This window comes from Thalassophryne amazonica, chromosome 22 (assembly GCF_902500255.1).
Source record: "Thalassophryne amazonica chromosome 22, fThaAma1.1, whole genome shotgun sequence".
Classification (NCBI taxonomy): domain Eukaryota; kingdom Metazoa; phylum Chordata; class Actinopteri; order Batrachoidiformes; family Batrachoididae; genus Thalassophryne; species Thalassophryne amazonica.
In genome coordinates, this window is record NC_047124.1 from 29,439,312 (window position 1) to 29,455,429 (window position 16,118).

At 40.0% G+C, this 16,118-nt stretch overlaps 1 protein-coding gene across 2 annotated transcripts in view; it reads left to right on the plus strand.

Annotated features, from left to right (window-relative positions):
* The window catches only part of LOC117504243 (protein arginine N-methyltransferase 8-B-like), a 50,607-nt gene that overhangs the window by 14,229 nt on the left and 20,260 nt on the right, over positions 1 to 16,118 (plus strand). For both annotated transcript variants that reach the window (XM_034163645.1, XM_034163646.1), the window contains exons 5-7: positions 2,848 to 2,990; positions 3,717 to 3,804; positions 10,327 to 10,442. In XM_034163645.1, the coding sequence (XP_034019536.1) occupies positions 2,848 to 2,990; positions 3,717 to 3,804; positions 10,327 to 10,442 (347 nt within the window). The remainder of the gene's footprint in view (positions 1 to 2,847; positions 2,991 to 3,716; positions 3,805 to 10,326; positions 10,443 to 16,118) is intronic.

Below are 16,118 nucleotides of genomic sequence, written 5' to 3' on the forward strand. Positions count from 1 at the left end.
AATATAGCTCAAAAATGATTTTCAGTGATAAAATCAAATATCCACTAAATCCGTAATACGGATCAGATTCAGATCAAACTTTGTCAGGTGAATGTGAGTGCCAGCCTGCACCTCACTTTCAAATATGAGAGTGATTGGGGTGTGTTTGATTAAGATATAATGTAAACTATACATTACATGGGGTTTTCAATGTTAAATTTAAATGTCTAGAAAATCCACAATCTGGATCAGATCCAGATCAAACTTCGTCAGGCAATAGTGAGTGTCAGTCTGCACCTCACTTTCTAATATGAGAGTGATTGGGGTGTGTTTGATTAAGATGTAATGTAAAATATACATTAAATGGGGTTTTCAAAGTTAAATGGCCACAAAATCCACAATCTGGATACGATCTGGATCAAACTTTGTCAGGCAATAGTGAGTGTCAGCCTGCACCTCACTTTCTAATATAAGAGTGATTGGGGTGCGTTTGATTAAGATATAATGTAAAATATACATTACATGGGGTTTTCAATGTTAAATTTAAATATCTAGAAAATCCACAATCCGGATCAGAGCCAGATCAAACTTTGTGAAGTGATACTGATTGCCAGTCTGCACCTCACTTTCAAATATGAGAATGATTGGGGCACGTTTGATTAAGACATAATGTAAAATATACATTAAAAGGGGTTTGCAATGTTAAATTTAAATGGGCACAAAATCTGTCATCTGGATCAGAGCCACATCAATCTTTGCCAGTCGATAAAGGATACCATCCTACACAATGCTCTCAAATATGAAAGAAATTCAGTCTTTTTTGACAGCGTTATGAATTTCTGAAAATATGTTCAATCTTAAAGTATAGGAATTTTTCAGATTTTCAAAGATTTTTTTCTGATTTTCACCTTTGACCTGTATCCGTGAAAATGGAATCGGTTCTTGCCTATCAGGGTATGAATCTTCAGTAAAAAATTTATAATGATATATGAAAAAGTGTGGGCTCTAGGCTGTTCACAAACAGACAAAGAAACAAACAAATGGGTGAAAACATAACCTCCATAATAAGGTAATAAAGAGGAATGCTTGACGATAAAGATTTACACAGTAAAGTGATGGAGGGAAGGATGTTGCCTGTGATTGCATTAGTTGGGAATCAACTACATCCTGCTGAATGAGTGAATTCATTAAGAAATTGTTGTAGCCCATGAATCCGCCAATAATCAGTTATGTTGTTGGTGAAAAATAGTGGTTTCCTGCGAAAGTTCAAGTGTGGAGGAAAGAAGAGGCCGTGGATATATGTTCTTAGCTTCACTGGTGATGGACCGGGGGACTTATAGACTCTTAGAACCAGTGTTCATGCTGTCCATTTTGGTGTCTAATATTTATAAGACAAGTTTCTGTATAGGCTCTAATGGAATTCCCCTCCAAGCAATCTCCTTGGAAGGCAACTGTGGTGCAAAAACACTTGGGATTGTAACATACAGCCAGTTTGAAATTTGTCAAAAACATAAGGCTTAGCAGCTTTAGGCTGCAAATTGCTCAATGAAACAAAGTTCATACTTGATTTATATGAGCATTTTTTCCCCTTAAATGACCAAAAACACATTTTGACTCCAATAAAATGACCAATTGCTGTATTTTAGCATCATGTGATCCATTCAGACTACAAAACACATTCACTTGCTTGTTCATTTGTTTGTTTATTAGCAGGTCTATGCAAAAAGTACAAGCCAATATTAATTAAATGTTTTCGATTGGTGAGCATAGCGCAAAGAACACATTAAAATTTGCTTTTGAGCCAGTTCAAGGGGCAGATCAAAGGACAACAATCAGAATCAAAGTTCATTGGTCAGAATCAAAGATCAGCACTCAGAGTCAAAGCTCATTGATTCGGGATCAACACTGAGCCATCAGGAACAAAGAAAGTTCACCTGTCAGAATCAAAGATTACAGATAAAGATGAAAAATCAATTGTTAGGGTCAAATATTACTGTTTAGGATCAAAGATCAGTGATCTGAATCAACGTTGATCCATCAGGAACAAAGAAAGTTCAATTGTCAGAATAAAAGATTAAAGATAAAGATGAAAAATAAATTGTTAGCATCAAATATTACTGTTTAGGATCAAAGATAAGTGATTCTGGATCAACATTGAGCCATCAGGAACAAAGAAAGTTCAACTGTCTGAATCAAAGATTACAGATAAAGATGAAAAATCAATTGTTAGGATCAAATATTACTGTTTAGGATCAAAGATCAGTGATCTGAATCAACGTTGCACCATCAGGCACAAAGAAAATCAAACAACAGAATAAAAGATTACTGATAAGGATGAAAGATCCATTAGATCCATCCAATCGTCCATTAGGATGGACGATTACTGATTAGGACCAAAGGTCAATGCTGTGGATCAACATTGAGCCATCAGGAACAAAATGTACTGATCAGGATGAAATATCAGCAGTCAGGATCAAAGTGCAGCTAGTATGGGCAGCATTCATCAATCAGGGTAAAAGTGCAGCAGTCAGGATCAGAGCTCATCAATCAGCATGAAATATCAACAGAATCAAAAATTACCAATAAAGATATAAGATAAACTGTTAGGATCAAAGATTACTGAATATTGATCTGATCAATGATCAGGATCAACATTCAGCAATCATAATCAAAGTGAAAAATCTGGGATCAAAGATCTGTGTTCAGGTTCCAAGGTAAGTGATAATGATCTTGCATTAGTAATAAGGATCATTTTAGGTTGGGAATAATTTGAAATCAAAATGGAGCACATCAGAGGCATACCCTATGCGCACACCATTTTCAACGATTCCAACACGTGAATTTGTCACCTGCTGTTTTGCGCTGCAGTCATTACCATCTTCAATGGTAAGGTGGAGGAGGTGGAGCTGCCGGTGGACAAGGTGGACATCATCATCTCAGAATGGATGGGCTACTGCCTCTTCTATGAGTCCATGCTCAACACCGTCATCTTCGCCCGGGAAAAGTGGCTGGTATGATGGTGGAGTGGGAGGAGCTTAGATTGTGTGAGGTCTTATGACAGGTTTTTGAAGGATTTTTGGCATTTTAAATCCTAGCCAAGGGCCCTATCTTGATATCATACAATTGGGGGCTGGGTGCAGACATGTTGGATTTAACCTCTTTAATCATAGGTGTGGTTTGAGCAGATGAAATAAACCAATCAGAGTGTTGCCTGCCATCCCTTTAAAGAGTGCACCAAGTGCGCATCACCACATTTAGAATGTGGTTTTAAAATAGATGTTTTGTTGCTGTGGATCAATGCCAACCTCTCTGCATGCACCAGCAGCCAACAAAACTCTATAAGTGTTTTTTGTAATAATCATTTTCAGTTCAGTTTTTCTATGTGTACAAGCAGCGTGTACAAGTGTTGTGAATCCACTTATGTATGGTGAGTCTGAGTGTTGAAATTTACGACATTTGGTTGGACTTTAGAACGAGTTCTTGCTGGTCCACTGGTAATCACACACATGGTTGCATGGAGGACCACATTTCTACTCTGTATTTAGATTAGATTAGATTAGATAGAACTTTATTGATCCCTTGGGACCTTGGGATCCCTTGATTCCTCAGTTTCCCTGAAGGAAATTGAGGAATCAAGGGATTTTTTTCTATGGAAAATGGGGCCTCATTTGTGTCAAGTATAAAGGTAAAAGTCTTTCTGTGCATTCAGTGACCAAGGAAACTTTTGCCTTGTTCAGAAACCTGGAGGACTGATGTTTCCTGACAGAGCAGCTCTCTACGTGGTCGCCATTGAAGACCGGCAGTACAAGGACTTCAAGATTCACTGTGAGTATTGATGGCAACATTGCTGGTATTTGGCGTCATGTTTTTGATTTTTCACTGGTTTCTGTGGTTGAGCTCTACACCTGCATACATGTATAAATTTCCATATTAGTGCATAAGTCATTACAAAGTATGTGTAATATTTAATAACGATTTCTAGCTGATTTCTAAGTCATTATTATTAAGGGTTAGAACCCACTTTTTGTTCTTTTTCTTGTTATTGTTACTACTACTACTACTACTACTCAGGGGCACCAACAGGGATTTTAGGCCCCATGAAAAGAAATCTTACTGGACCATATTATTTTGCCAGTATTATAATTGTATTATGGGCCTCACTGGCCCCTTCTCAGCCGTGGGCCCCTAGAATCCTTCACCTTATTCTCCCCTTTTTGGCACCCCTGCTACTACTACTACTACCACTCATTGTCATCATGGCAATCCCTTGATAGCAAGGAAGCTTGTCTCTTGATCAATTCCCCGATGGGATGGTGAACCTGTGTTGTTCTCCTGTGTTGTTCATTCTTATTTTTTGAAGACTTCCACCCTAGTGTGGATTATTGATCACCAGCTGGCTCGGTCCCTAACTTGTTCTTATCAGTTCTTCCAGTCAATGGAGCAGCTCTTGAGGTTGTGCTTCACGAAGTTCTTGTAGCGTTTCTTCTGCCCTCCTCTGGACTGTTTTCATTCACGCAACTGGGAGTAGAAGATCTGCTTGGGAAGTCGGCTGTCATCCGATTGTGACCGCAGGACCTTTGTGGTCGGGATCGAACCCAGGCGTCTTGCACTAAAGACAATTCCTCTACCAGGTCAGCCAAAGGGGAATTCCCCGTTAGCCAAGCTAGCGGGAACGTCTTTTCAATCAGGACCCGGGACCTTCATCCCGCGACATATCTCCCCACCATTTTTGACTTCGTCCCAAAGTCACAGGTGCATTTAAACATGTTCTGTGACTACCCACATCCTGTTTGTGATGCCAGATTGTGACCGCAGGACCTTTGTCGCTGGGACGGTGGTGGGATCGAACCCGGACAGCTCGTGCTAAAGACCATTCCTCTACCAGGTCAGCCCGCCGTCCCGGCCACAAAGGTCCTGCGGTCACAATCCGGACCCGGGACCTTCATCCCGCTACACATCCTAAAGACATGACTCACCCATGGAAGGTGGTTCTTGAAGATGACACACTCTATGCTCTGGAGCTTGGCTTCAGCCAATATGCTGACGTTGGTACAGTAGTCTTCCCACTTGATGCAGAGGATACTCCTCAGGCAGCATTGGTGGAATCACGCATGGGTCTTCAGGTGGTGGCAGTAGGTGGTCCAGGTCTCAGATTCGTATGGCATGACAACAGCTTTGTAGACAAGGATTATTGTCTGGTATTGAAAGGTGGTGGCCAAGTGGTTAATGCGCTTGGTTTCAGTTCAGAAGGTTCCGGGTTCAAATCCCACCCCTGCCACATTTCTTCATGTAATGAGGAGTTGCGTCAGGAAGGGCATCCGGCGTAAAACTTGTGCCAATTCAACATGCACATCCACCTTGGATTTGCTGTGGTGACCCCAAGTGCAAACAAGGGAGCAGCCGAAGGGACTTACTATTGAAAGGCGTTTGTTGTTGAAAACATTGGGGGCGAAGGCGGCTGAAGGCAGCTCCTGCTCATTTGAGTTTGTGCTGGATCTTGTCATTGATGTTGGCATTTTATGACACATGGCTGTTTCCGTGGAAAGTGGGTCAAGTTTTTCAAGACCTGTCTGTGCAGTTCCACAGCAGGAAGCTTTGGATTGACCATGTTGGGTGGAGGCTGATACGGACCTGCGTCTTCTTCAGGTTGATGTGAAGACCAAGCTTGGTGTAGGCTTCATTGAAGGTAGCTACTAGTAGTAGTAATAATAATAATATCCATTAAATGGATTATGTACCTTACAAACAACAACAACAAAACCAAATGTTAATGCTTAAAGCCAAAACACCACAAAGATACCACTATATGGTATAAAATGGATGAATTATTGAATGACATTCATGTTCAACTGAATGTTGCTTTACATGATTGAAAAATATTTTCTGGAAACTACCAGATTTTCAGGTATGTGACAAACCACAATTTATGCTGTACTCTGTGACAGTGACATGGCGCGTTTTACGTGTTTTGATGAACCATTTTAAAGAAGATGTCAACTGTGGTTGTCACTAATTTCAAATGAAGCTAACAGCTAACATGATGCGAAGCTAGCATGACTCAGCTAAACATTTTTAGCATCTTCTTTGGTATGTTTAATACAGCCCGTTGCTCGTGAAATGCATGTCAGTGTAACAATGTAAAAATGCCACCGCAAACCCAGAAATCCTGTAATTTCTAGAAAACGTTTGTCACAAATGTATGTTATTTTCTCCACTGATGTACTCTTAAGTTGGAGGGGCTGTGTATACATAACAGCTGTAATTTTCAAATAGTTAATGCAATATTTTTGTTAAACCCCTTAAATTAAAGCTAAAAATCCACACTCCAGTCACATCTTGATGTTTCATTTTAACTCCATTTTGATAGTTTAGAGGAAAAAAATTGCAAAAGAAAAAAGATGGATGGAAGACCTTTCTTCCTGGCAAGGCTTTGTTTTTGACAGAACACAGCAGGGTGTTAAAAGTTCTGGAAGAAAAACCACTGAAACAAAAAGAGCAAAAAGGATGTTCTAGAGTGCAAATAAATCAGAAAATAGAATAAGATAACCTAATATGTGACATTATTAGAATGTCTTCAAATGACCATGTGAAATTATTGAAGAACATCACATTTTAAAATCAAATCAAATCAATTTTATTTATATAGTGCCAAATCACAACAAACAGTCACCCCAAGGCGCTTTATATTGTAAGGCAAAAGCCATACAATATAATTTTCCACAATAAATTTAAAAATAAGTAATCACATTCCACACAACAAATAATAATAATGATAATAAAATTACATTTTCAACAATAACTTTGAATTTTAAAGTGCTAGATGGGTGATGCCATGTGCACATGAATTAGCATGGAGATTGCAAATTCAAAAAGAAAAAATAATATAGCACCTTCAACTGCACCACAGACTAAAACAGTTAAATGTGGTCTATTAAACATTAGGTCTCTCTCTTCTAAGTCCATGTTGGTAAATGATATAATAATTGATCAACATATTGATTTATTCTGCCTTACAGAAACCTGGTTACAGCAGGATGAATATGTTAGTTTAAATGAGTCAACACCCCCGAGTCACACTAACTGTCAGAATGCTCGTAGCACGGGCCGGGGCGGAGGATTAGCAGCAATCTTCCATTCCAGCTTATTAATTAATCAAAAACCCAGACAGAGCTTTAATTAATTTGAAAGCTTGACTCTTAGTCTTGTCCATCCAAATTGGAAGTCCCAAAAAACAGTTTTATTTGTTATTATCTATCGTCCACCTGGTCGTTACTGTGAGTTTCTCTGTGAATTTTCAGACCTTTTGTCTGACTTAGTGCTTAGCTCAGATAAGATAATTATAGTGGGCGATTTTAACATCCACACAGATGCTGAGAATGACAGCCTCAACACTGCATTTAATCTATTATTAGACTCTATTGGCTTTGCTCAAAATGTAAATGAGTCCACCCACCACTTTAATCATATCTTAGATCTTGTTCTGACTTATGGTATGGAAATAGAAGACTTAACAGTATTCCCTGAAAACTCCCTTCTGTCTGATCATTTCTTAATAACATTTACATTTACTCTGATGGACTACCCAGCAGTGGGGAATAAGTTTCATTACACTAGAAGTCTTTCAGAAAGCGCTGTAACTAGGTTTAAGGATATGATTCCTTCTTTATGTTCTCTAATGCCATATACCAACACAGTGCAGAGTAGCTACCTAAACTCTGTAAGTGAGATAGAGTATCTCGTCAATAGTTTTACATCCTCATTGAAGACAACTTTGGATGCTGTAGCTCCTCTGAAAAAGAGAGCTTTAAATCAGAAGTGCCTGACTCCGTGGTATAACTCACAAACTCGTAGCTTAAAGCAGATAACCCGTAAGTTGGAGAGGAAATGGCGTCTCACTAATTTAGAAGATCTTCATTTAGCCTGGAAAAAGAGTCTGTTGCTCTATAAAAAAGCCCTCCGTAAAGCTAGGACATCTTTCTACTCATCACTAATTGAAGAAAATAAGAACAACCCCAGGTTTCTTTTCAGCACTGTAGCCAGGCTGACAAAGAGTCAGAGCTCTATTGAGCTGAGTATTCCATTAACTTTAACTAGTAATGACTTCATAACTTTCTTTGCTAACAAAATTTGAACTATTAGAGAAAAAATTACTCATAACCATCCCAAAGATGTATCGTTATCTTTGGCTGCTTTCAGTGATGCCGATATTTGGTTAGACTCTTTCTCTCAGATTGTTCTGTCTGAGTTATTTTCATTAGTTACTTCATCCAAACCATCAACATGTCTATTAGACCCCATTCCTACCAGGCTGCTCAAGGAAGCCCTACCATTATTTAATGCTTCGATCTTAAATATGATCAATCTATCTTTGTTAGTTGGCTATGTACCACAGGCTTTTAAGGTGGCAGTAATTAAACCATTACTTAAAAAGCCATCACTTGACCCAGCTATCTTAGCTAATTATAGGCCAATCTCCAACCTTCCTTTTCTCTCAAAAATTCTTGAAAGGGTAGTTGTAAAACAGCTAACTGATCATCTGCAGAGGAATGGTCTATTTGAAGAGTTTCAGTCAGGTTTTAGAATTCATCATAGTACAGAAACAGCATTAGTGAAGGTTACAAATGATCTTCTTATGGCCTCAGACAGTGGACTCATCTCTGTGCTTGTTCTGTTAGACCTCAGTGCTGCTTTTGATACTGTTGACCATAAAATGTTATTACAGAGATTAGAGCATGCCATAGGTATTAAAGGCACTGCGCTGCGGTGGTTTGAATCATATTTGTCTAATAGATTACAATTTGTTCATGTAAATGGGGAATCTTCTTCACAGACTAAGGTTAATTATGGAGTTCCACAAGGTTCTGTGCTAGGACCAATTTTATTCACTTTATACATGCTTCCCTTAGGCAGTATTATTAGACGGTATTGCTTAAATTTTCATTGTTACGCAGATGATACCCAGCTTTATCTATCCATGAAGCTAGAGGACACACACCAATTAGCTAAACTGCAGAATTGTCTTACAGACATAAAGACATGGATGACCTCTAATTTCCTGCTTTTAAACTCAGATAAAACTGAAGTTATTGTACTTGGCCCCACAAATCTTAGAAACATGGTGTCTAACCAGATCCTTACTCTGGATGGCATTACCCTGACCTCTAGTAATACTGTGAGAAATCTTGGAGTCATTTTTGATCAGGATATGTCATTCAAAGAGCATATTAAACAAATATGTAGGACTGCTTTTTTGCATTTACGCAATATCTCTAAAATTAGAAAGGTCTTGTCTCAGAGTGATGCTGAAAAACTAATTCATGCATTTATTTCCTCTAGGCTGGACTATTGTAATTCATTATTATCAGGTTGTCCTAAAAGTTCCCTGAAAAGCCTTCAGTTAATTCAAAATGCTGCAGCTAGAGTACTAACGGGGACTAGAAGGAGAGAGCATATCTCACCCATATTGGCCTCTCTTCATTGGCTTCCTGTTAATTCTAGAATAGAATTTAAAATTCTTCTTCTTACTTATAAGGTTTTGAATAATCAGGTCCCATCTTACCTTAGGGACCTCGTAGTACCATATCACCCCAATAGAGCGCTTCACTCTCAGACTGCAGGCTTACTTGTAGTTCCTAGGGTTTGTAAGAGTAGAATGGGAGGCAGAGCCTTCAGCTTTCAGGCTCCTCTCCTGTGGAACCAGCTCCCAATTCAGATCAGGGAGACAGACACCCTCTCTACTTTTAAGATTAGGCTTAAAACTTTCCTTTTTGCTAAAGCTTATAGTTAGGGCTGGATCAGGTGACCCTGAACCATCCCTTAGTTATGCTGCTATAGACGTAGACTGCTGGGGGGTTCCCATGATGCACTGTTTCTTTCTCTTTTTGCTCTGTATGCACCACTCTGCATTTAATCATTAGTGATCGATCTCCACAGCATGTCTTTTTCCTGGTTCTCTCCCTCAGCCCCAACCAGTCCCAGCAGAGGACTGCCCCTCCCTGAGCCTGGTTCTGCTGGAGGTTTCTTCCTGTTAAAAGGGAGTTTTTCCTTCCCACTGTAGCCAAGTGCTTGCTCACAGGGGGTCGTTTTGACCGTTGGGGTTTTACGTAATTATTGTATGGCCTTGCCTTACAATATAAAGCGCCTTGGGGCAACTGTTTGTTGTGATTTGGCGCTATATAAAAAAAAAAAATTGAATTGAATTGATTGATTGCCATATGCTGATGATGATGTGACATAATGATGATGTCACTACTGTATATGCTTTTATGGCACCTTTTCCTTAGTAATGCTGAGATTGCGAGGGGTGAAGCTATGAATTCTATGAATGCTCGTTTGTGTTGTGCACAGGGTGGGAAAATGTGTACGGGTTCGACATGAGCTGCATTCGTAATGTTGCCATCAAGGAGCCTCTGGTGGATGTGGTAGACCCCAAGCAAGTGGTGACCAATGCCTGCCTACTCAAGGTGAGCATGCATGTGAAAGGATGAGAGATATAACGGTTGGCTGATAATATCAGCCATTATTATAGGGTTGCGACACTACACGCGCTCTGATTGGCTGATTACTGGTCAGATATTTCGATATTTCCCCATATCAGACAGGTTGCCATGACAATTGGTCCAGAACACATATCACTTTCATTACAAACCAGAAAACTAAAAATACGATTAGAAAAACAAAGTCGGACATGAACATACTCCATAAATACCTAAACAGCATCGGAAAAACACACATATTGAAAGCTTACCAGCTAACAACCGGACTATCTCTTAGCAAGTTCTTCATGGAGGTGAAGCAAACAGGTGTGACTACGAGCCCAAAGCCGTCAGCAGCTTTCATAGTCTGGTGATACTGTAAGTTCATGTGTTTATATATAGTAGCCATATAATGGACAAATTATTATACCGACCTCTTGCTCAGTTAATAATGCTTTAATATATATACAATATGATATGGTATACTTTATTGCCCCATAGGGAAAGTTTGACTTGGACTCATGCTGCAAACATATGTCTTCACAGTACAATAAAAATAAAAACTATCTACATAATAGATCATTAGACAGACAACACGGCATAATTAACACATAACAGACTGGCATCACAACAGTCTACCCCCAACCTATAAGCACTAGGCTTTAACCCATATTGCATGCACCCCAGAAATTCTATGGAACATTAGCACAATTCCAAAAGCATCAGAGAACATCATTTAAAAGTTTGACAGATGTAGGCTACACATTAGCTACAAGAGACAGAGGCAAAGCGACCAGCTGCCATTCATATTGAATCAGTGACAAAAGACAAGCAGATGCTATGCCGCCAGCTAAGTGGACCGAAATTAGACAAGAAATCCATTTTGCAATGTGACACAATGACTACTAAGCCAAATAAAGGCAGCAAGGTGTAAAATGGTTCAGTGTTGGCTGTAGTTGTAGTTATCGGGGCGAGATTTGAGGCATCATAGTAACTTCTTGATCCATCTTTGTCAATCTTGAACAAACTTGGTATACGTACCAGATTTGAAATTGGGATCCAGGATCCCGATTCTCGAAATTGTTGATGTTACGTGGTAACTTCAGGGTATTCGTACTCTTTAGTTTTGATCATGTTCAAACTTCTTTAAACGTGTTTGATCGTGCGCCGTCTGGGGAAAGTTTGAAGCCAAAGCAATGTTTGTTACAGTTTTTGCTCAGAGTTGAACAGCTCGAGCTCCTTTCTTTAGTTTGTGATTGGCTTGCCAGGTCTGCCCTTTATAAGCCAAGTCAGTTGCCAAGTCTGCCCTTTATAAGCCAGCCATTTGCCAGGTCTGCCCTTTATAAGATAACCAGTTGCCAGGTCTGCATGATATAAGTCAGCTTGCTGGGAGGCAAGACGGATTTAACAGTTTTATCCCGTTTTTGCACTTTTTTGGATCGTGGGCAATCGTAGGAGAACGGTGCCCTGTGGAATAGCTCCGTTAGTAATCATTGCCATTTTTATGTATTATCGGCAGATAAATGGGTATAGTTTTTTTAACTCTCTAATAAAAGTATTGGTCCCTAAAAATCCATATCAGTCAAATCTAGAAAGGACCCACTGTGAACATTTTGTCTACAATATCATAAGGGCTACAGCCAAACAGGCCGTTTTGCTTTGTCTGCTTTCTGATAAGTAGAAGATTGATTTCTTTAAAAAAAAAAAAAGCCTGTTATCCTCCCGAGAGCCTCCCAGCGTAACATTATCTGCTGAGACAATTTTCCAGCTGATAATAGAGATTTGTGGAGAGCACTAATCCTGTGTGGTTGTGTTTACATGCTGGAGAACCCAACAACGGCTCATCTTTCAGCACTCGAACAAACAAGAGGATAGAAGCAGTCGGGTGATAGTTTATCTGTATTACTTTTTCTTTTATTATATTGTATCATGTTTTCTCACCTTTCCCATTTCTCTTTTCTCAAAACAACAAAGGGGTGATTCTTAGGCTACGGGCACTTATTATGTCCTTTGATCATATTGTATGAAAAACCGAAAAAAGGGGAAATTTCACACTTTTATAGTTATCTTTACAATGAAAGTGTGTTAAGAAATTTGTTCTAGTAGTCTATGATGACTTTTTCACCTTTTTCAGCATCATTATATGCAAATATTGCCGTTTTGTGCTTGTCCCACACCCAGACTTTTGATCTTCAATGATAAAAATGAATGGTAAAGAAACATTTTTTTCTAATGTTTTAAAATATGTCTGAATAAAATATCAGTAAAATAATCAAAACATAATTGGGGTATTCAATGTCATACAACTGTTGTGATTTTTTTAAACAAAATGTAGTCGTCCCACACTATTGCCGTAATTTCCACCACAACACTGTAATGTCCCTTTAAACAGTTTGTATGAAAGATTGTTTGGGTAGTTTCTATGGAGATAAACAGTGACATCAGAGCACATGTATATAGCGCCAAATCACAACAAACAGTTGCCCCAAGGCGCTTTATATTGTAAGGCAATGGTGTGGTGGAAATTACATTTACAAGGCCAATAGTACCCGTAGTTAAAGAATCATTCAAAGATGCAAAGACACACACTCCCTGTGATGCATTCAGTGTCTGTTGTAATTTTCTATCTTGTCTCTGTCTTCCCCCACACGCACTACAACAAACACACGTATAGGATGGACCAAAAACAGCATCTGGAAGTCCAACCTGGTCATTTTTCTATCGACACAGACAATAATTTACTTAATTGAAAGATACGGCTTTTTGCACAGAGGGTGCACTCTGTGCCGTTTAATAAATTGTCTTTAAGTACCAGAACCAACACCTCCCAAATCTCTCTGCATCCAATAATAATGACGAAATACTAATTGTAATCCATTTACGGGCTGGAAGTAATTGGCTTAAGTCACTGTTTTGTGACAGAAAGTAGTGTGTGTGCGTCAAAGAGGGAATGTGTTCACACCCATTGGCTGTTTTATGCTCTCCTCGGTGGGCGGGGTTGGGTTCGGGTTGTAAATCTCGTCATATTTTTGTGGGTTGGGTGGTGTGGATTAGCTCTCATCAGGTCGGGCGGTTGCAGGTGTTCAAACCTGATCTGTGTACCAGTTGTAGGCATTCTCTTTGCCATTTCCAGTTACTGGGATCCTCAGTGATGACACACTCTGGATGATGATGTTGACGGACATTCATCACATGGCCAAGATGCTGTAGCTGATATCACCTGACAAGTGCACCCTACATCCGAGTCTCTCAAAGGAACCATTTGTTTGATATAGTCATTCCTAGTATCCAATGATCCGAAGAGATCAAGTACCAAAGACTACCAGTCATCACCTTAGATCAACAGTTAGCATCCAAATCTCACAACCACACTAAAGACTTGGACCTTCATCCTGTTGCACTGGAATCTGCATTGCCAAATATTTCTTTCCAAGGTCTTCATGACTCCTACACGTCTCTTGATTTAAAAGGCTGAGGATCCATAGACAAAAATATACTTTAAATTCAACACTTTCACCACATACACTTGTGATGGCACTAAAAGTATGGATCTTAGTCTTGATCCTGGACAATCACAAACCAAGGTGCTTTGACAGGTAACTCAGGTTCGCAAGTGGGACAGTTGGGGCATCCATTGATCACATCCACAAAGATCACAGCATCATCTGCAAAGTCAAGCCCAGTAAACATTTCTTCACCAAGAAAAACCACCTAAGATGTTGGACTCCACAACCTTCTCCTATACCTCGTTAAATAACTGAGTAGATGCAAGAACACATCTCTGATGAACACCAGAGTCACTGGGAAGAAGTCAGAGACTCTGTGTTTTTGGTCAGGCCTACTTTGTGGCAGGTGTAACCAAATCATGGAAGTGCTTTGAGGCCTAATTGGCGACCAACCAGGAAGACCTGCAGTCGGTCCTCATCGCTATCTGTCCACCACAGCCAGGCACTACAGGGGAGTTTGCTTAATTTGCACAGTCATTGGGCTCATTAGGAATAATCTTCCTGAATGTCAAGCTCAGGAAAAATAGACACACAGCTTTAGTGATCCAACTAACACTCCCCAACAATGTGGGTAATAGACTTTATCTGGGTTACCCCATGTAACCATGAAGACAAATAATTCTGCAGAAACATCCGGTGATGACTACATCCAGTCATGGTCTTGGGCAACTCGTTAGGGTCAAGATCTCACATGGTTCAAGCAAAAATAATAATAATAATTTAAAAAATGATAGGGATGTTTCTGTGCTTTGCAAAAATTCACACTTGCATTCAGTGAATACTCAGAGTGAAGATGTGGTCAGTGGTTGAATTCTTGGGTGTGAAGCTGGACTGTCAAGTAACTGTGACTGAATCCCATTTCGAAAAATCCTGGCGAGCACTTTTGCTGGCACAGAGAGCAGTGTAATACCCTTGTACGAGGTCTGTTAGAAAAGTATCCGACCTTATTATTTTTTTAAAAAACCATATGGATTTGAATCACGTGTGATTGCGTCAGACAAGCTTGAACCCTCGTGCGCATGTGTGAGTTTTTTCATGCCTGTTGATTGCGTCATTCGCCTGTGAGCAGGCTTTGAGTGAGGTGTGGTCCACCCCTCTCGTCTATTTTTTATTGCGAATAAATGTCTGAACGATTTGGAGCTTTGCTGCATCAATTTTTTTCCAGAAACTGTGAGAGACCTCCAGGTGGACACCGTTCGAAAAATTAATATGGCTTTCAGGGACGATTTTATGGGGATTAAACAGATTACGGGGTGTTACTGCCGCTTTAAGGACGGCCCACAACTGCTGAGAGCGCGGCGCACTCCCAGCCCCCATCGACAGGCTGACACCCCGCTGGAACAACCAGATCATTTCCAACGTGAAAGCTTTGTTGATCCGGGACCTCGTCTGACTTTCACAAAAAGGCAGAAGATGTGGACATCAACACTTTTTCCGGCACATTCCACCGTTACAGGAGTTTTTTTCATGGAAAGAAAAGCGGAGGGATGTGCCACGGCTCCGTTCATTACGCGGGACAAAACCACCTCGGTGTTGGTCTCTCAGGACAGCGTTCAGGTGGATTTCAGACGGATTCCGGTTGCTTTCCAGTCGTGTGAATATCCGATTGTGATTGTGCATGAGCTGGACATGCCAGAACATGTCCCGTGAGGCTTCATCACGGTGTTGCTTTGCGCCGAGCGGCTGCACCGAGACGCGCGGAACTCCTCCGCATGTCTGTCTTAATGTGCCGGAAAAAGTGCTGATGTCCATGTCTTTTCACAATTCCTGTGCTAGTCAGACGACATACCGGATCAAGACAGCGTGGTGTTGCTTTGCGCGTCGCGGCTGCACCACGAGCTCATGTGTGCAATGATGCTGAAAAAGGTGAAAAAGTTCAAAAAGTCATCATAGACTACTAGAACAAATTTCTTAACACACTTTCATTGTAAAGATAACTATAAAAGTGTGAAATTTCCCCTTTTTTCTGTTTTTCATACAATATGATCAAAGGACATAATAAGTGTCCGTAGCCTAAGAATCACCCCTTTGTTGTTTTGAGAAGAGAGAAATGGGAAAGGTGAGAAAACATGATACAATATAATAAAAGAAAAAGTAATACAGATAACTATCACCCGACTGCTTCTATCCTCTTGTTTGTTCGAGTGCTGAAAGATGA